The 20,883-nt window shown below is 36.1% G+C and overlaps 1 protein-coding gene across 1 annotated transcript in view; it reads left to right on the top strand.

The window, feature by feature from the left end:
• TLK1 (tousled like kinase 1) overlaps positions 1-20,272 on the top strand; it is a 44,708-nt gene extending 24,436 nt beyond the window's left edge. Inside the window, exons 11-20 of the mRNA XM_009278570.2 lie at positions 2,912-2,978; positions 6,614-6,711; positions 9,611-9,692; positions 9,979-10,070; positions 10,157-10,246; positions 11,030-11,199; positions 12,384-12,519; positions 15,011-15,122; positions 15,409-15,516; positions 18,517-20,272. Of these exons, the coding sequence (XP_009276845.1) occupies positions 2,912-2,978; positions 6,614-6,711; positions 9,611-9,692; positions 9,979-10,070; positions 10,157-10,246; positions 11,030-11,199; positions 12,384-12,519; positions 15,011-15,122; positions 15,409-15,516; positions 18,517-18,693 (1,132 nt within the window). The 3' untranslated portion in view covers positions 18,694-20,272. The remainder of the gene's footprint in view (positions 1-2,911; positions 2,979-6,613; positions 6,712-9,610; positions 9,693-9,978; positions 10,071-10,156; positions 10,247-11,029; positions 11,200-12,383; positions 12,520-15,010; positions 15,123-15,408; positions 15,517-18,516) is intronic.
• Positions 20,273-20,883: the final 611 nt, after the last annotated feature.

Raw genomic sequence — 20,883 nt, 5'->3', positions numbered from 1 at the left:
CAGCATGCACACTGTCATTGTTTTACTGCTATTTGTTGTGTGCTATTTTAATATGAATATAAAGTACAGTATATTTATAGATAAAAAGTAATAAACTCCTACTTCTAAAAAGAAAAAGTAAATGTTTCTGAATATGAGGGAATAAAGTTTTGTTTTTCATAAGTAAATGAACAAAATCCAAAGTGACTATGTCTGTGTACAGTTCAGCGTTTTACATGCCTTCCTCCAAAATGTGGTGGTCAGTAATGACAGTTTCAAATTGCTGTGAATCATGCTGTGCCTCTAATAGAGTTAGATTTGTAAGGAAATAGAAAAATGGAAAACAGTCATTTATTGGGATATAGCATGGAAATACGGAAAGAGTGACTTTGAATCTTAATGTTTTCAATATGACCTCTAACTTGTGCTCTGTGCTCAAGAGGGCTATTTAAGAACTTTTTGGAAGGAATACTTGCTAGAGCTGTCTAGGCACTTTGTCATAACTCTGTGTAGATAGCTGAGGTTTTATAAAAAGAACCAGATTTCCTATATTATGTTAGTTTTTCAGGGGATCTATGGTTTTAGGGCTCTCAGTGTTCAGTGAAAATTCTGGAAGATCATGTTACAAACTTCGTATTTCCAGTGTGTTTTACTTGTGGTTCAGCTTTGCTAAGCCACCTAAATACTCTTCTTTCTGAGAAAGACAAACTTTGCTATCTGCGTTTCTGGAAATGCACAAACCTGTAATTCATACTGCAGACAAGAATCTGGAAAGAATAATATTCAACCTTGTACACATTGGCATTGATCCTTTGCCTTTTTTAATTGAGAACTTAAGCCATGTTAAAGTAGTTTGCTGTTTGAGTAGAAGTATTGAAAAAATGTCAGGGATGCTGCTGTGAGTTGTCTAGCGTGGCCTTGATGCTCTCTTTGATTGGTCTAGCAGATGCATTAGAGCAGGAATTGGAGCATTGTTTTCTTAGGTTTCTTGCTGTTGTTTGGACTGTACAGAGAATGCATTGCCAGCTTTCCTAGCTATTCAGACACCCCATTTGACATTTGCTTTAATGCCTCTTCTTTTAAGATGTAGCATAAATTGTCTAAACCCAGAGGAGATTCTCAGGAAAAGAATATAAGCGTTCGGTCCCAAAATCTGGTACTGAGGGATCTTTTGCCTTTCTTGGAGAGGCAAATTTCCACACTCTATTGCCTTCAGAGCGTTGGGGATGTCTGTTGACTGGAATACAAGGCTGTTTTTCATTCCAGTAGGAAAAAAAGATGCAGGGTAATTTTGTGTGATGCTTCTTAAAAGAAAGGATTGCTTCCTTCTCAAATTCTGACAGGACATGGTCATGGGTGCTTTTGTCACCTGATCTGAGTGTTTTCTGTACATTGTAGACCAGAAGGTTGATGAAATAACTAGATCCTTGTGAAGCTGTTTCCAGGTTCTTGGAAATTTGGATGCTGGTCAAAAAAGAATCCAGCAATTTCACTAATATTCATGGAGAATATCTGGTCAAGTCAATCTTCTGCCCTGGCCAAGTCAGAAAAAGGGCAGTGAAGTTCAGTATTTATGAAATCAGGAATAGGAAAGGGCTCTATGAAAGCTTCAGAACCACCAGGTTTTATCCTGAAAAGATGCACTCCTTTACGAACAACTTTTGAGACCCAGTAAATACAGGGTTTAGAATTCTGAAAGCTATGGCAAACTTCATCCAAATTTAAAAGGGAGGAAGAAATTTACAGTTTGTTAGATTTCTGCAAATTTTATCAAAGTTGGCATTTGCTGTAAGAGAAATCTGAATTGGTGTCCCTCACCTCTGGGGAAAACTACTGGTGATTCTCAAAACACTCTAGTTCCTTAGACTTGCAATATGAACAGCATGTATAGCCTTCTAAACACTTTGTGTAACTTATCTTCCCAGGACAGTTGATAATTGAACCCGCTAAAATATGGGCTTTGTGAAAACGTATTATGCTATTAGTATTATGCAAAGTTTTAGCTTTGCATCATGCAAGAAATAGTAGATCTAGGCAAAACAATAAAATGTGTAACTTTAATTTGTTTGTAGGGATTTGTGTGAATCCTTTCAAGACTCTCTTTCTCCTTCCCTGTCCCCTGTTCCCCTTCATCATATGCATATGGTGTCTTCTCTGGAACCTGAAGTCTCTTTGGTTTCTTTTCTTCGATGGTTTGTCTTCTGTGTCTTTTTTGTTCATTTGTTAGATGGATACTGCATGCAGTCAGCTTGTGGGTTTCTTAGTTACTAATCCATATGAACAGTCTAGATCCTCTGGATGATAACTGGCTTTGCGTACTAGCAAGTCTACCGACAGTGAGGGACCACTGAATTAATTGTAGCCAGGAATCTTTTCTCAAAGGAAGATGAAAAGAGAACAAGCAAAAGAGTCACATGCCAATTCAAAACTGAATTTGTGGTCTCATGCAAAATGTAGGGTTAATGAACTTGGAATATATGGTTTTCCACTATGTTCTTTAAATCATAGCTCAAAAATCCAGTGTTATCAGTCTTGTCTAGTTGGTTTCTGGATCTCCATCCTTTGGTTCATTAAGTGTTACGAGTTGAGAACCAAGCAGTGGCGTAGCATCAGCTAAAATACTGGGGTGGTTATATGATTCAGGATGCACCCAGATAATCTAACAGGCTATCTGAGAGAACAGAAATGGTCCAGTGGGAGAGACTGTTAATATTCCAGAATACCAGACACAGAGGCATTCTGTAAGTATGTTTTGTCCCTGAAATTAAACCAAGATGTTCAGATGGTTCAAAAATGTAGTCCTAGTATTGTGGTAGTAAATAATTAACATAAGATACTGTATTTACTGTAGTGTTTAAGAAAGAATGCTATTGTTTTGTTTACCATCATATCAAAGTTATAATTACATGTTTGTTTTGGGGTTTTTTTTCAGTTTGACTCTAGCAGAGTATCATGAACAGGAAGAAATTTTCAAGCTTCGATTAGGACATCTCAAAAAGGTATGTATGTGGTCTGTTACTCTAAGATTATTTTTTTTACCATGCCCAAACCCATAAAAACTAGTACTATCAAAATAAGGAGAGGGCTTGTTGAGAGCTATCTGATTAGAAAACATAATACTAAGTGCTGTACAATTTTATGCCTAATAGTGGCTTTCCTGGTTTGGTTTGGGGTTGGGGTTTTTTTGTTTGTTTGTTTGTTTGTTTTTTTGTTTGGGTTGGTTGTTTTTTTTTTCAACTTACCATAAACACTGGGAGTACAGGGGAGTAGTAGTGAGTCCATCCAGTGTAACACTGTACTGATTCCTTGAATCCTTGTAACAGTGATGATGCCACCAATACTGCTCTTGTTTCAGAGCTGAGGAAGTAGAGTCAGCCAAGTTTGATATATGGGCTTTTTACATTAGTTTTTGACCTTTAAAAAGGTCCAATTTACAAAGCATTGCATTGCTGAATGAATATCGTGTTTTGATGATCTGCAGTATCCACTTCAGTTGTTATCAGTTAGCATACTACCTATCACAAGAGAGAATATAATTTTCCTACTTTTATGGAAAATCTTTTTTCTGTATCTTAAATTATTTTTGCAGTCAGATATTTTACTGCAGTTTTTGACTTTTGAAAAAAACAGCAGTACTTTTTTCTTGAAGCCCACCTTTCTAATAAATTTGTGTAATGAGATAATTATGATATTAACAAACTATTGTTTACTCAAGCAAAGCTTTTGAGGAATAACCTGTGAAAGGGAATGATGGTTGAAGCAGGCAGAAATATCTCAACAAGTGTGAAAGGAAAGTACCTTTATCTGCTGAGCCGTAGTTCTTGAGATGTTCAGTCAAAACGGGTCATAGTGTTTTTCCCCTTGAAATGTTGCAAGAGTCCGTTCTCTTCAAATGTACAAGTCACCTGTTATAAATCCTACTATAATAAACTGAACTGGGCCCCTTGAGAACACTGATGCTGTTTTTAAAGACTATGACAAGAAAGTACTTGAATCTGTGATAGGGAATCTGCATATAAACTTGTTGGCACTAGTGAAGTAACTGCCCGCATAGTTCTTCGTTGTTAATGCTTTAGAAATAGCACCAGTTTCACATGAAATTTTGTTGTTTTTTCTCCATGCTTTAACTTTTTTGAAGTCTAATGGAAATTTCAAGTGACATATGAAGGAAGCTGTTACAAAGTTGTTTAATACCCAAATTTTGTTTTCACCTTGAGCATCAATGCTGGGGTACTCTGTATAAGAAGGAACTTCCCTGACTAAATGCCAGAGGGGAAACAAATGTTATTTCTTAGCAAATCATGTTTGAATTTATCTGAAAATAATAATAAAAACACATACTCGCATTTTAATTCTTACGTGTGATACAGATTTTGTCGTTAACTAAGAAAAACAATTTTGTTCTCTTCTTTTTATGTGGCTATGTTTCTTCCCTAATGCTTCTTTGCTGGTTACATTTTTTTCTTCTTTTCTTGTGCATATGCTGTTTTGCTGTCTGCTCCTCTTCCTTTTCACTCTCCAGATGCTTTCCTGGTGCTCTTATTTTTGGTGCCCTGTACATGCTGCCACCACCAGTTTTCTTTTCCTTCTGCTCCCTAGGAAATTCTTTTCCAGCTAGCAGCTTTGGTCCTGGAGAGAGGCTCTTGTTTTCTCACTTCCTTTTATATAGCAGTGACCTGAGGCAGCTAAGCTGGTTCATTCTTGCTTAAAGGTATTCACAGCCTGAGTGTCCTAAATAACAGCTGGAAACAATGCAACCAGCCAGTTCTCTTTGGACTAACATTGGCCTATGAACCACATTTTGAGAACCACTGAATTGCATAATATATGAACAAAAAAGCCCAAAAGAGGCATAACTGATGGATTTTTTTTGTCAGCCTTTGGGAAGAACATAGACAATTGCGTGTGTATAAGTGTGTGGCCTTTTGCGGGGGGAGAAGGGCTAGAATTCTTTATAAAGGACTACTGGGTTATGAGGAACTGCATATCATTTCAGGGTATTTAACAGAGAACTGCAAGGAATCGAAATATAAAAAAAAAGTAGTTTAACATTATATAAACGGGAAGAAAAACCAAACCCTTGACATTATATGTTAGGAAAAACAAATGGTCCACCCAGATCTGCTAGCAGTCCAGCTCTTAAATTATTAGGAATTTGATTTTCGTTTTCTGAATGGGGGTTCATGTAGTGTCTTGTTTTGGGATGAGAGGTTTTTTCATTCACTTATGGGGAGGGATTCAGGATATCCACTGAAATCATCTGGTCCGGACTCCTCAACTCGTTGGAAAAGTGGTCATTTAATGTGTGTTTTAGATTATATAAATACAGTTGTTGTTTCAGGATGTGGTTTTATGATATACAATGTTTGGAAATACCAACTTTACAGCATTCTCTCTCCCCTCTGCTGACTTCTGTCTCCATCCCCTTGTGCCGTGACTTGTTGCCCTGTTGCTTTTACCAGCACCACCAGGTTGTGCAGTCACAGTATAAATTGGATTGGAGAACTGATCTAGCTTCTTTCAAAAACAAAATATGTATCTTTTTGTGGGGCCTTTTTTTTTTTTTTTTTTTTTTTTAATCCACCCTGAAATATTGATTAGTTTTCCAGTTTGGTTCACCATGTGGCTGTACAAGAGGCTGTGCCAAAATAACAAGAGATGATGTGGGGCGCTGCTACTAAAAAAATACGTATCAGATGCCAGGCCTTCTTTTCCTTTTCAGCTAGAATAATGCCATAATTATGAGCTTTCTGGTATGGACTAATTTTGTCTCCCCTTTATTCAAACTTTCAAGTTCTAGAGGTACTAACTCTGAACTTGATATAACACTTTCTACAGTGTCTTTCAATGAGTATACGTTTTTCACTTCGAGTATAGATACATAGGTTTCCATAAATTAGGCATCATGAATTCTTTACTTTTTTAGAGAATCTGAATAAACAACTATTTCAGTGTTCTCTAATATGTAGCATAAAGATGAGATAATCTTAAGTGCTGAAATTAGTTAGGGAATGTGCTCATACCTGACATGCTTCTCTTGAAATTGCACTCAAAATCTTAGGCAATACACATTCTGCATTTGTAACTTAAATAAGATACAAATGGAAAAATCTTTTTAAATTAGCTTGGTTTTGGTGACTTGTATCAACACCTTAAGAACGTTTCTGCTGTAATGACTTATTCTTTTTTTGATTTGCACTTCAGCCTCAAAATATTTTAAACGTCTTTTCTTAATTTGTCCGTTTGTACAAAATGTGTAACTGCACGTATCTCAGTTTTTTTTCTTATTTGTACATCAATTTCAGAAGTTACCATTCCCAGATAATTTCTCTCCTTGGCTGAGGTACAAAACCCAGCTGCCTCTCATTTCAAACAGCATCCCTACAGTGCAGAACAAAACTGTGAACATCCCATTACCTGTGGGTTCATGGACAGAAAGGTTCCTTGAAACAGGCTTTTGCCTTATCTTTCTGAATTTTTCTGGCTTTAAGAGAAAAGCAGTGCTTTCTTCTAGTTCAGCAGGGTTTTGTAATGTAATGTTCCTCCATCACCACTAGTATTGATGCAGGGGTAAAAATACTCTTTTCAAACAGGGAGTAAATGAGCTTTTATATTTCATTCTTTTCATTTGCAGGAGGAAGCTGAAATACAAGCAGAACTTGAACGTTTGGAAAGAGTTAGGAATCTTCACATAAGAGAACTGAAAAGAATAAATAATGAAGATAATTCACAGTAAGAAACTTACTGTCTTAATTTTGCATGTTTATTTTAAAAATAATGCTCTAAAATCACATTTTATCAACAGAGGAGAGGCTCGTTCGTAAATTTTTCTTTGGTCCTCTTTGTTTATGTATATATTTTAAACGCCAACTTGTTTAAACTTTTAAAAAAAAATAGAATTTTGTAAACTTATTAATGGTTTTATTGAATATGCAAGAAATAACATATATACAGAGCTTATCGTGCAGGAGAGCTAAAACTTGCTAGACCCTACTACTAGACTAAAAAAAAATCCTTGTAAGGGATCCTAATGCAATTCACTTAGCTGACAATAATGCAAGAAAATGGCAGAGAGGTTTGATGCAACAGCAGATATTTTGTGATGCAGTTAAAATTAGTTTTGGTTTTACTGCACTGTAATTTCATTCCTACTAGGTACAGGTATCTAGTAGGAAAAAGACAAATGCAAAGTCTTTTGTGTTATGTTAAACGTTACTCTGTAATTCAGCTTGCATGGCAATATATCATAATGTTAAGTTGTTATTTAATATTAGCTATTACTATGTAGATTTGAAAGTAATAATTACATAACTAAAAAAATCAGTCTGTTTTCCATGATGGCGAATACAAACACTAACACTACAGTTTCACCAGCACTTTAAGCTGGCACCGTTGCTTGAAAGGAACTGGTTCTGCCTATCCCTGACTACCCTGCAGGAAGACAGAAAATTTTTGTTACTGTGTGGCTATAGTGCTAATTGATAGGTAAATTGGTGCTGGGTTTTGGATTTGAAAAATAATGGGTGTTGATGCTTATAATTCGATGGCAGAATATTTTCTTTTAAAAATAAATGTCCTACAACAAATAAACAAGCAGTTCTTTGCAGGTTAAATGATAACCTTTTTTAATCTTCAGTCTTTGCATTAGAAGAGTTGGGTTTTTTTAAAAAGAAAAGGGATCCTTCAACAAGAAGGAATAAATGCCACAGAAAAATGACAGGCTTTGACTGTGTAAATATTGCATATGTGGGACAAAGAATGTCCAAATTACAGTCCCAGTTGAAAACAGAGTTACAGGACACGGACAAGTAGAATACTGCAGCTTCACTGCTCACTTTCTGCAGTCAATGTTGACATGTTTTATAGTACAGAACGAAAAGCTTTAAACTGTGTGTTCATGGTTTTGTGGGAGTTTAGACTTGAGTGTTTACCAAGCGGCCAAGCTGCAGCTTACACCTGTAATATAGAAGACAGAAGCAATGGAGAAGTAGTTTAGCTCTATAGCCCCTGCTGTCTTTCCTGACATGTCTTGGCAACTTGGCCATTTGATAAGGGAGAGGGTTCTGAAGCGAAGCAGCTGTTGGGTCCTGACTCAAATCCTGTTGGGTTTTCAGCTTCCAGCTGTGGTGCAAAGCTGAGCCCTCTTTCTTGTTCTAGCAACGTTCCTCTCCTCATCCCTCTACCCATGTATGTTCTCCCCAAGCGTCCCAAATATAAAGTAGGCAGCAAACTCACCTGTTCGGGGTTCTAGCCTTGACAATGAAGAGTAGGAAATATTGCCCAGTTTAGAGATGGGTAAACTTGTATGTCTGCATGTGTTCTTTACAACTGCACTGGGATAACAGAACAAGTTGAGAGTGCAGGTTAGGTCTGGGTTTAGACCAGATGATGCTGGGGCTACCTGCAAGGTGCAGGTTCTGAGCCACGGGGAGCCACACAGAGTAGCAAAAGCAGCAGTGGAGAGGGAAGGTGGTAAGGTTCACAAAATTGGCCCTACTAGAGGCATACATGTAATAGAAGGACCAAGAAAATATGAATGTAAATTTGTTGAGTGTGGTTTTAAAGAATTGGGCTACTGGTCACATGACATCAATCGCCTAATGATGCTACTTCTAAATTTGTTATTTCTTCTACACTGAGTGCATTACATACTGCTTACGATTTTTTTTAAAATGTCTTTAGTATTGAAATAAGTATTTTCATAGTGAGGAAAAGGAAAGTTTTATGTTTAAAAGGGGCACAGTAAGCCAGAACATGCATCTTCCCTCAAATACTTGACTATCTATGGCCATACCTCCAAAACTGTAGAGAACATGAAAGGATGGGATGACCTATTGGCAGACTAGCCCTAAACCCTTCCTTAAAGTTCTCTATGGAGTATAATCGGCAGCTGGCGCTAGATTCATGAGTATAGTTGTCTCATCATTGCACTAGAAGTATGATGAGTATTCACCTCCCTTCCCCCTGGTTAGATGGAATGATGTATTTTGTCTTCTGCACATTTCAGGAGAGAGTATGGTCCTTTTCTCTGTCCTGCAGCATCATTTTGTGTTTGGAAGGAGTGTTTTCTTCTTGCTTTTGATTAGAGTATGAGCAGATACTCAGTCCTTTGGTGTATTTTCCCCATATTGCTGTTTGTTATTTGTTAACTTCTTAGTGTTATATAAAATCCATTTTATTAAAAAGAGGCAGGTATGTACAACAGGTGTGGTCGTGTTTCATGTGAAATTAGAAGAATATCCTCCTCGTCTGTTCCAGAAAGCTGAAGTTTGAGACTTCTCTAAAATTTGACACAACAAAGAGAGAGCCCTTATATCGCATATTTAAATTTAAGGATGCTTTTCTTATCCTCACAAAAACAGAGAAAAATAACAAAAAGTTTGCCAGAATTGACTGGTTTGACGATGGTATTGTGATAGCATTTGTACGCTAAGTAGTCAAAAGGTACTGAAATTGGCCATGTTGTATAGTTGTGCCATAAGGTTACACATGGTGTAATATTGTTCAGCATATTATATATTGCTAGTAAAAAGAAAGCTCCATTTGAGAAGTAATACTAAAAGGTCTACATTTTAGACTCTATTTGTATACCTTAGATAGAATTAAATGATTTTTTTTTTTTTCTTTCGAGATTTAAAGATCACCCCACGTTGAATGAACGGTATTTGTTACTCCATTTACTTGGCCGAGGTGGCTTCAGTGAAGTATACAAGGTAGAGTGTGTTGGATCTGCTAAATCTAATGTTTGAGCCATGTACATTTGTACATTTAGTTTTCAGTGGGAGGGAGGGGATCTAAATACGCAGAAGGATTGTGATGTGGCATACTCTTTAAACACTGGTTGAGCAAACTTCGATTAACCTGTGCAGGGACGTAGCATTACAGTAGACTTGTCAATAGACTTGTGAATTACATGCCAATTTTTTTCCTCTCTTTATTGGGTGTTATTTTTATCATCTTTGGTTATAACTTTCCCATATTTGTGGGTTTCTTTTTTAGGCTTTTGATCTTTATGAACAAAGATATGCTGCTGTGAAGATTCACCAGCTTAACAAAAGCTGGAGGGATGAAAAGAAAGAAAACTACCACAAGTAAATATTAATGACTTACGCTTCATATGTTAAATTGAATAGCATTTTATTGATTGTAGAAGGTTAATGTATCCATCTTCTTTTAGACATGCCTGCAGAGAGTATAGAATACACAAAGAACTGGATCACCCCCGGATAGTTAAACTATATGACTACTTCTCCCTGGATACAGATACGTAAGTACATAAAATGATACGTTTTCTAGAACTTGGAAAGGATTTTAGTGCTGTATATTAGATAAACAGAAATGAAGAGTATTTGAACAAAAATAATATGTTCTTGCTTTAAGGGTTTCCTTAAGGGGACTTTAAAAAAAAAAAAAAAGGGTTTCCTTAAGGGGACTTTAAAAAAAAACAACCCCACACTAATTGCAGAATTTTGTCTCAGCTAAATATTGCAGGCCTTCTATAAAGTGATGAAAACAGCGTTTTGCAACAGCTGCCTAGCAAGCCCTAACAGGATGTCCTGAGGGTGGAAGGGACATGCAGTGCTGTAATGTTTTTGGGCAGAGCAAGGGCTGCTGCGGGGCAGCTCCGAAAGGCTGCTGTAGCTTAGACAAGTTTCCAAGACTAAATGACATCAGGAGCGTTATTAGCCAAAGTGTAGCCCATGGTCACTGGGCTGCACCTCTTTGTATGAAATTGTGCCACATCTTAAGGGATAGTGAATATATTTTTCTATTGAGAAACGTGCCTACATAAATAAGGGGTTTTTTTAACTTAACCTCTCGTCAATATGGATGCATTTTCTCTTTTGGTGAATATGAGTGTTCTGATTGATGTCAGTTTTCATAAGCTAATAGCTATGCCACATGTTCTATTAAAAATTTCATTCATATAGTTTAATATTCAGGCAGCCATTCTTAAACTTGCCAGTATCAAACTAGGTTGTTATATCTCCATTTCTGATTGTGCAGTTTGATACGTTATTTAATTTTGTCTCTCTGAATTCTACCCTAGGTTTTGCACGGTGTTAGAATACTGTGAAGGCAATGACTTGGATTTCTATCTCAAGCAACATAAATTGATGTCAGAGAAGGAAGCTAGGTCCATTGTAATGCAAATAGTAAATGCACTACGGTATCTCAATGAGATCAAGCCCCCTATTATACACTATGATCTTAAACCAGGTAAATGAGGAATGTTACGATTGAAAATGTCATGGGTTGGGGTTTTTTTATCCTTTATTTTGTTTGTAATTCATGCCTGAAAATACCAAAATTATCTTCTGTATGTCAGGCTTATTGTAAACAACTGAAAAAAGTGTGTACTTTTCTTTCTAGTTTTATTGCCAAAATCATCTGTCTTTTCTTTGGAAAAATGTTTGTCATAACTTTTCTACTTTGTATTATTTTGATTTGAATTTGTAGAAAAAAATCATATAGCACATAGATACATACATTGGTATTTAGCAATATAAACAGGTAAGATCGTTAGTTGGCTCAATCCTGTCTGATCATTGTGGAACGCTGATGTGTAAATAATTTTTCCCGTATATATTTCTTAGCCTGTAAAAGATTGAAATAGGTAATCAATCACTTTCAGCATTGCAGCATAAGCACTTCAAAACAGGACTTTACAGGAGTTCTCTTTACAATGAATAATAAGCATTGTCATAAATTATGTATTCTGTCTTGATTCCATGGCCTTTGTTTTACCACCTTGCATGAATGATGCTTGTATTCTTCATGTACTTTAATCTGCTACACTTCGAAGCCTGGGGTTTATAATGTAACTCTTAGTGCCAGCCTGTTTGCTTGCTGCTGTGTAATAAATTGTTCATATAGATTTCTCTCGTATTATGGAGTTGTACAGAATGTATTCTTAGTCTCATTGGTTTTTGTTCTCAGAGGAACTTCATCAAATAACTTTTATATCAAGAAATTATTGTACAACTTTAACACACGGAGTAAGATGCGTAGTATTGCAGCAATTTCTTGGCACAATTTTGTGACATATGCAAGTCCTGAAACCTGTAGTGTAGGATTTGTTCTGGGCAGGAAACTATGAAACGTCATTATAACTGGTATATTGCTATGTTTTGGTGTTTTCTCACTGTCCAGCCAGCTCCCAGCTGAGGGAGCCAATTCAGGTGATGATGATAACCTAGAGAGTTCCTGAGACTGCACTGAAGTGTGTCATAGTCAAGTTACTCATAGTCAAGACTTGAGGATATAAAGATGATGTAAAGTTGTCACCCCTCATAAAGTTAGATGTTCCTGAAAATTAAACCTGGTTTTGAAAATGAAAATGAAGCATTCTGTTAGCTTTTTTGAGGTAATTTTTTTTTTTTTTTTTTTTTGTTCCTGGATAGGTAATATCCTTCTTGTAGATGGAACAGCATGTGGAGAAATAAAAATTACTGATTTTGGCCTATCCAAAATAATGGATGATGATAGCTACGGTGTGGATGGAATGGATTTAACTTCACAGGGAGCAGGAACTTACTGGTAATGCCTGGTTTGATTTTGCTGTTTAGACTCTGGGTCATCGTTCAGATTTCATAAATGCTCTCTTATAAAGCCAATTTGGAGAGAGGGCTAGGATTAAAAATATTAACATGGATGACAAAGATTTTTGTGCAGTACTGTGAATGTTGATATTCCCAAATGTTAGAATGGTAACATAACAAGTAAGGATATATATACAAATGTGGAGATGATCACTATGATTTAGAAACATGGTTTCCCTGAAGAAGCAAGTGTTTAATCTTTGGCTGCAGGTGGTTGAAGACGTTTGACAAAGCTATGATGATTAAGTGTGGGTGCTTAGTCCTTGGAAATCTTAGAGCAGGGATTACCAGCAGGTAGTGTCCTTAGGACAAAAGAGTATTTATTCTTCCATCCTAAAGGTTAATGACAGCTCAGTAGCTGTGATTTGTTTTCTGTGTGCACTTGCATGCTTGTCCAAAAACCTGAAGTTTTAGAGCTGCCTGCAGACCAGGAATGACAATAAGCATTTCATTGCTTACAGAAAAGCTGTTTCTAGAATTTGCTCTCTAAAGATGCAGCTTCTTCATGGCACAGTAGCTCTTTGAGCCTGGGTGCACGGTAGCTGTGTCAGAGTGGGTGGAATAGAAAGCCTATATTGGCCAGGTTATTACTTGTGAATTCATTTGCTCTCTCTCTCCTCATTCTGCCTGTAGCAAGATCAGAGTCAGGAGCTGAAACCTAACTCTAAACAAAGAAGCCAGTGTCATTTCCATTTGCTCTGCAATTTTTCCCATATTTGGAAGTTGCACATAATAAAGTTTTTGCCTTTTCCTTCAGATTTTTTAGAAAAGAAAACACGCATACTTTTCCACAAATGCCAATGCACACATGCTGTGAAAAGATGATTATTCAAGTTGAAGTATTTTACAAGTGTTAGGCTTTTGCTACTCTCTTTAATGCTTTACCTATTTAAACACCAATTTAAATATTTTATTGTAGGAATGTATGTCAAAAACTTTGGCCTTTGGATTTCATCTAAAATGCCACAGGCACTAGTGGTGCTGTAAACTGAGAAACCAAAAAAGGTCTGTGACCATTATGGGTTCATGATGAATCTCTGCATTTCTAATTCACACTTTCTCTGAGCCCAAAATCTTCATTAAGGAGGGAAATATCTTGTGTGAGTTTGAGGTGGAGGATGAGTCTGTTTAGAGCAGATTGCACAAACTGTCAGCAGCGTAGGTCTGGAAGGGATTTCCTCAGTCACTGGGTCCGGTTACCTGCCTTTCCAGGCAGTTAGGTCAGATAATCTCTTTTGTAAACTTACAGACGTTTGTATTAAATTCAGTTAGTGTTTTGTCCCCAGTAATCTGATTTGAAGGGTGTTCCGTAACCTCAGTTCTCTGATCATTAGAAACCTAATCTTCTAATTTACAGACTGTGTTTATTTGTGGCCAGTTTATACTTGTTTGTTCCTGTGCCAACACTGTCCTCCCTGAAGTAGGTTGTTTCCCTTCCTAGTACTTGCTCCTTGGTGGTTTTATAGCCTTCAACTTTTTTTTCCCTGAATTGTAGGCTCTTGATTCTTCAGATCATTTTAGTACCTTTCTTTGCACTTGCATCACTTCAAGTTCATTTTTCTTGATTGTTGTAATCAGAATTGTACACGAATATTCCAGAAGAGATTTTGTGATACTGTGTGAAATTCATATTTGTGTTGCATTCTTAACTCATTTTTCTCCTTATTTCCATTTCCACAAATACTTCTTCAAATTTTCTTTTAAAGCCTTACATGCTGTTGATGAAAGAATGTCTGGTCTGTGGTTGCTCTAATAGTTTTTATGCCTTTTTCAATTTTAGATACTACAGTCAATGATACTTAACTGACCCCATATTGATATGTTTGGGAGGTTTTGTTGGTTTTTTAAAGGAGGTTCCATTTCACCAGTTCTTTTGTAATTCAGGAATGGCACAGGAACTTCCTTGACTTTCAGGTCTTTAAGTATGGCTTCCTGCAGATTACAGGAATGGAAATAGCAGTCACCTTTGTCTACCATATACTCCTCAGGTTAATGTCATAATTCTTACTGAAAACTTAGGTAAAGGGTCTTTAAGCCATATCTACATTATCTTTGATTCCTAACCAGGCCTTGCTGTAAAATGCCCTATATGGCTTTCATCTTTTCTTGCTCTGATAGATAGAGAAGGTTCATATTTAACTTAGGATCCCAATTAAAAAAAAAAAGTGATAATTAGTGGTTTGGGTAAGGAATGTTAGTATTTGTGCTTGTATGAAATAGAACTTCTATTTGACTGACTATACAAAAAACTGTAATGTCAGTTTTGATGGGTGTGCAAGGTGTTGGAATGTGGATCGTAAGGCAACTGTACAGTTGTCAAAAGATCGGAGATGTGTACATGAAGCATTTGTATAATTTGATATTTAACCAAGTTCTAGTGATGCCATACATCTACTTGCAGACACTGAGATGCATGTTTTGTTTTCCAGGTACTTGCCTCCAGAGTGTTTTGTAGTTGGCAAAGAGCCACCAAAGATTTCTAATAAGGTTGACGTATGGTCAGTTGGAGTAATCTTTTTCCAATGCCTTTATGGTAGAAAGGTAAGGAAAATGTTGTTTGAAAATCTTAGAGTTTTAGTGTAAATGCGTAGACTGTGAATTATAATCATAAAGACGTGAATCTACGTGGAAAATTACTTGTGTTACTTTTTGGTGGTGTGCATTGATACTGCAAGAAATGTAGAAAATCTTGACTGAAACTTTTATTTACCAAATGAATGGTTGGCAGTTTGTATTAACACTGCAACAACTTACTATAGCATAAATATTTACGAAATCAGAGTAGTTGGATAACTCTCATGAAGAAAATCGTGTGCTTATTTTTCAGCCATTTGGCCACAATCAATCACAGCAAGATATCTTACAAGAAAATACAATATTAAAAGCCACAGAAGTTCAGTTTCCTGTCAAACCTGTTGTAAGCAATGAAGCCAAGGTAACTTTTCATATGATCTCTGAGTAACAGTTAAAACATTCATCATAAAGGATTCCGCTGTAAAATTCTGTTAAGTTAAGAATGCTGTGGGACGTAGTAACTAAACATGTAGGAAAACATAATGGAGAACTAGTATTTTGATGTTTTTATTTAAAGAAACTTACTCTGGGACTTCTCAAAAATCACGTACTTCAAAGCGAGACTATATATATATATATTCCAGAAATTGGAAAGCGTTCTTAAAGTAGGCCGCCTCAAAAATTGTCTGCTTTGCTTCTTCCCAGAGGACCTTATCTGTGTCACTCGGGCTGTCTCACTAGATGTTCTTGTGAAATACTCCTGCTAACAGTAGCAAGCTCTTTCTGAAAATAATGAATGTTATTCTCTGCAGCCTTATTGGCTTGAAGAACTATTTGACTACCAAATACCTGGAAGATATGCCTGCTAACACTCTTCCCCTTGAAAGGTCATAGTATGTGTGTATTAACTCAAAGCTGAGTTTGGAAACATAAATTCTCAAGGTTAAGAATCTCTGAGATACGTTGATGCTGATTCAGGAAATAAGACTGCCAAAACAGTTGATCTGCCACAAAGGTGTGGATGGCAATGTTTCCTGTATTTAAAAATCTTATTTTGAAACATCTGTAGTATCAAACTCATCTCCGCAGACTAGCTATTCAGAAACAGTTTAAGGTGGTTTCCCAAATGATTGCTGCTGTGAGCATCCATAACACAAATCCAATTCTGTGAATGTGGAAGAAAACATTATGTATGTGTTACTTGTTTGTAAACTGTCCCAATTTTTGAAAGATATATTCATGGCCAGATGCAGTAGAGATGTGCTCATTGAAAAAAATGCCAAGATAGTAGAATGCCTATGCAAGTTTCAACAACTAATTAAACATACTTGGATTTGGGACACAAGCTGCAAAAAATTTAGGAATGTTAAGATTTAGCTTCTAAAGATTAAAAGGAAAAGAAACCTATTTCTAGAGGCTGTAACTTCCCAAGAAAATAAGTCTTTTGGGTACATACACCTGCTGTTACAATTTGTGGTATATTTCTGTTGGTTATATTTTCTAAAAGAAGTGTTAGTGAGCGAGTTGCAGTTAAGGTTATGAAAATTCGGTTGAAGAATTGTAGTTTGTCCTGGGTTTTTTGTTTGGTTGAGTGTTTTGTTTGGTGTTTTTGTTTTTTCATGCGCATTTGGAAGAATTGTCTCTCTTGAATGCAGCTGACAAATGCGCATCATATAACTGATAACATTACATGTTAACAGTTTATATCCCTGTCTTTTAATTTTGCGTTTCTTGGTCATTAGTAGTTTTTATATAGAGGATGTCAGGAAAGAGTAGACAGTTCAGCATGGAGAATTGGCAACTTACTTTACATTCTCTGTGTATTCCATGTTCTGTTTGTTTGAAAGACTAAAATAAACTTTCAGTGTTCTCCACTCTTACTAACATTGTCACGATAGCTGTAAGAGAGAGGGAGAAATTATTCTCCAGTGGAAATGCTGTAAAAACATTTCTGACTAACTTGTAAATTCAGGCCATTTATGATGACTGTGTAGAATCCAAATTGTCTTTCAGATTTATAGGCATGGCAGTTGGAAAAGAACAGCTTGTAAACTGAAATTCTGATTTGGAAAACATGGAGATGAAATAAGTATGGAACCTGAAATGACATTGTTAGTTTTCAGACTGTGACTATCCTTTGATCCTCCTCACTTTTTCCTGTATTGTGCAATGTTCTCCTTTGCATCACAGTAATGTGTCTGCAGTGCCACAGAAGCATGAAGTATTTTACAAACATTTTAGACACAAACTGTTACTCTGAGGATCTTGCAAACAACTCTTAACAATTCATTTGTTACGAAGGATTTATTATGAAGAATTTGATTAAAATCCATAATGTCCGAGAACATGTGGATATATATTAACAGATGTGCATGATTTTTATTTTGTACCTTGTTCATGCTGGATATGTAAATTATAGAAGTAAATTCTAGCAGGATTCTTTGGAACTTGTATCACAGATTTTTTTCCTTTAATCTCCAGTTTTTAATTGGAGCAAAGAACAAACAGCTGAACAGATCTATCAAAGAAAAGAGATGTAATTCTTTTAAATTAAGTTCTAAATTAAGTAATGATGTGCTAATCAGTTCTGTAGCAATAATAAGGATTTTCTGTCATTAAATGTTGAAGCCCAAGCTCTCAGGAGACCAAATGTTCTGTGTATGCTAGACATAAGACTTGACAGAAACTTTCAGCACAAAATGATTGGCATACATCGTATGGAGCTAAACATAGGATAACATAGTGTCTCAAGAACAGTCCTGAAGCTAGCTACAGAATTTTTCAATTGATTAGATATTTTTAAGTGGATGGGATTGAGTTTTTTCTGGGAAAGGAGTTCCAACTAGGTAGTCGTTTCTTAAATAGTCTATTAGTTATTTAATGCCTATTGAACATGGCAACCACCATTGTCAAATTTCACTTTTTTGCTCTATTCCGTCATGGCACATGTGCTAATGCCTGCTTTCAAAGGTCAGCTAAAGCGTTGAAATTCTGTCGCTGCATCTTCCATCTACCGCACAGCTGAATGGTTTTAGAGGCTCTGTGGAGCTCCTTTCTACCCTTTCAATCCTCTGACATTTGCTACTGGTTTTTACGAAGCTGTTCAGGGATAACAGATGCAGAATTCTAATTGTGTGAGATGCTGTTTTACTTGTAAATATAGCTCCTAAACATGGAAATACATATTTGAAGTGTGATTATTTGAAGCCAATTTATTTGCTGTGGGTTTTTTTTTCCCGATGTGATGTTACATTTTTTCATTGGACTCAGTAGTAAAATGTGACACTGTCATTTGAAATTAATTACATAAGAACAAGAGTTTGTTTAGAAACTAGTTTATCCAGGAGGACATGCATATTTGCTTGTAAGCAGACGTAATTATTTGGAATGGTATTGTAACTTTTTACATTTCTTTTCCTAGGCCTTTATCAGACGCTGTTTAGCATACCGAAAAGAAGATAGATTTGATGTCCACCAGCTGGCTAATGATCCTTATCTTCTCCCTCATATGAGGAGATCAAATTCTTCAGGAAACTTGCATATGACTGGGCTGGCAGCATCCCCTACACCACCTACTTCAAGCATTATTTCGTACTGAAATTTCTCCAACTGAGGAATGGCATGATACCTTTGTGTAGTTTCCAGATGCAGACTTGAGCTTGAAAGCATTTGAGTGTTTTTTCACAGGACAAGTTTGATAACTGTGTTTTCAGACTGAAGTCCTCCTACATAGTGTCATTTGTATGATTGGAATGGATCATGGACTGTGAATAAATGTACCCTTCTGAGAAATACCTTTAAACGTTGAAGGACGACACTGCCTGTTGCACACTAACAGGTATATTGTGTTTAAGACTGAAGAAAAGGTTTTTAGTTTTTTCTGGGGAACATTGTAAATAATCTTTTTAATACTTAAAGTACATTTGGTTGATACTGGAAAGTTCTAACATGAAGGGTAGTTCTTCATTATTTAAATAAAAAAGGGTAGTGAGCAAATTTGAAAACACAGGAAAAATTCCGTGCCTGGTTATAAACTAAATAAACTGCCATCTTTCCAAGACACTGATCTTTTGAAGCCAAAGGAAGGAGTGTGAGATGTCAAAGATATGTTCTGTATCAGATTCCTCAGATAAAATTGTAGTATTTTATTTGGCAACTCAGGCTTGTACCTCCAAAAATGTGGTGGTGTTTCACTGAATTTAGATTGGAAGGGTGATATGGAATTCCTGGTACTTATTTCTCAAATAGATTGCTAATTTTGAAATCTGCTCAATTTTCTAAAAATACTATACTTGCTGTGGTATTGAAACTTGTGAAACTTTCCAGGCTTCTGATAAAAGCAAGCAACAGTATGAAACCAAATGCAAACAGGTAATGTATAATGTTCTATGCAGGAATAATGATAAATTCCCTTCTAGCTCTATTGTAAATTGTTGTACAGATGTCACATTTTCAGTTAAATTTCAGCAACTTATTCCTGTACAAATGTTTAAAGTATGGCTTTTTCTAATTGGATATTGTATTATTTTTAAGTCTCCCTCAAGGCGCTTTTAATTGCTGCTAAATGACGTTGCTTTTACTTTTGCGAAAGAATCAAATGACCTCCTTACGGTGCAAGTCAACTGTACGTTATAGAGAGATTAAGAGTAAGTAATTCATTAACAATCAAGGCATGTAAAACAGATCTGTGTTGGCAATATACAGTACAGTTCTTTAAGTCAGTTTATTGCGTTCTCAACCTGCAGAGCGCATTGATACTAGGTGTAGAAGTTGCTCATGGTTATTCTCTATTTCTGGAAGTTCCTATCAACAAGGAAATGTTTCTTGTGGCTTGTACAGATATTTTAAAATGTGAAACATTTTCTAACTGCCTTGTATGGTAGAAACTTATTTTTCAGAACAGTGTATCTCTCTCCCGTTCACTATTCTTTTTACTATCCCATTCTTGATGCTGAGTACCTATATGTAATTTTGTCCATGTTGCAGAAAAAGGAGGCTGTATTACCACAGGTTTTCATTTAGTATTGTACAGTTAAACTGTTGCTCTTGTTTCTGATGTTGCAAGCCATTTTGTTTTCATTGTATATAAAGAAACATTAACTGTCTCTTTAAGATGCTGCTGAAATTGTAGAGAATGTAGCCAAACCAGTAATAAACAATGACAGTTGAAATTTCAAGGTTTTCATTGTGTGTTTTTGCATTTCCACGAAGGACAAATCAGCTAACTGTATCACTGAGCTACACTTAGCTATTTAAAGCAAACTCTCCATGATTACAAACAAAAGGCCAATAATAGAATAATTAAGTAATATTGGAAGTGAAAGGGGAGGATTCCATGAAACTTAAAACATCTGTCTTAACGAAGTAACCAAAACATCATTTCACTGAATAGACCTCACAGAAATAACTTTAAGTATTTCAACGGGTCCTTCTATAATTCTTTAACCATGGAATAAAATTAGACTCAAATAGTGGCTCTTTCTGCCTTATATTACACCAGAGTACTCGGACCGCATCCTTTTCACCCTCTACAGCGCGAGACCGAGTGCAGTGTTCAAGGAGAATGTGCCATAGCTGTAGGCTTCCATTAGATTTCATTCCTTCTTATTCTGCATGTGTCAATATCAGAAGTTAAATCGAAGAATGTTTTGCCTAAGGAAAAGATACAGGATTGTGTTAACTGTATTTTTATTTATTTGGAATGTATTATGGTTACCCCTAGTAAAGGGAAGTTTGGCAATATATTAGAGAACTACTTAAGTAACTGGAAATTTTACAGCTACCTAAA

This window comes from Aptenodytes forsteri, unplaced genomic scaffold (genome assembly GCF_000699145.1).
Source record: "Aptenodytes forsteri isolate BGI_AS27 unplaced genomic scaffold, ASM69914v1 Scaffold257, whole genome shotgun sequence".
Classification (NCBI taxonomy): Eukaryota; Metazoa; Chordata; class Aves; order Sphenisciformes; family Spheniscidae; genus Aptenodytes; species Aptenodytes forsteri.
The sequence above is the reverse complement of the archived record's forward strand: the minus strand, read 5'-3'. Positions and strand labels throughout refer to the sequence as shown.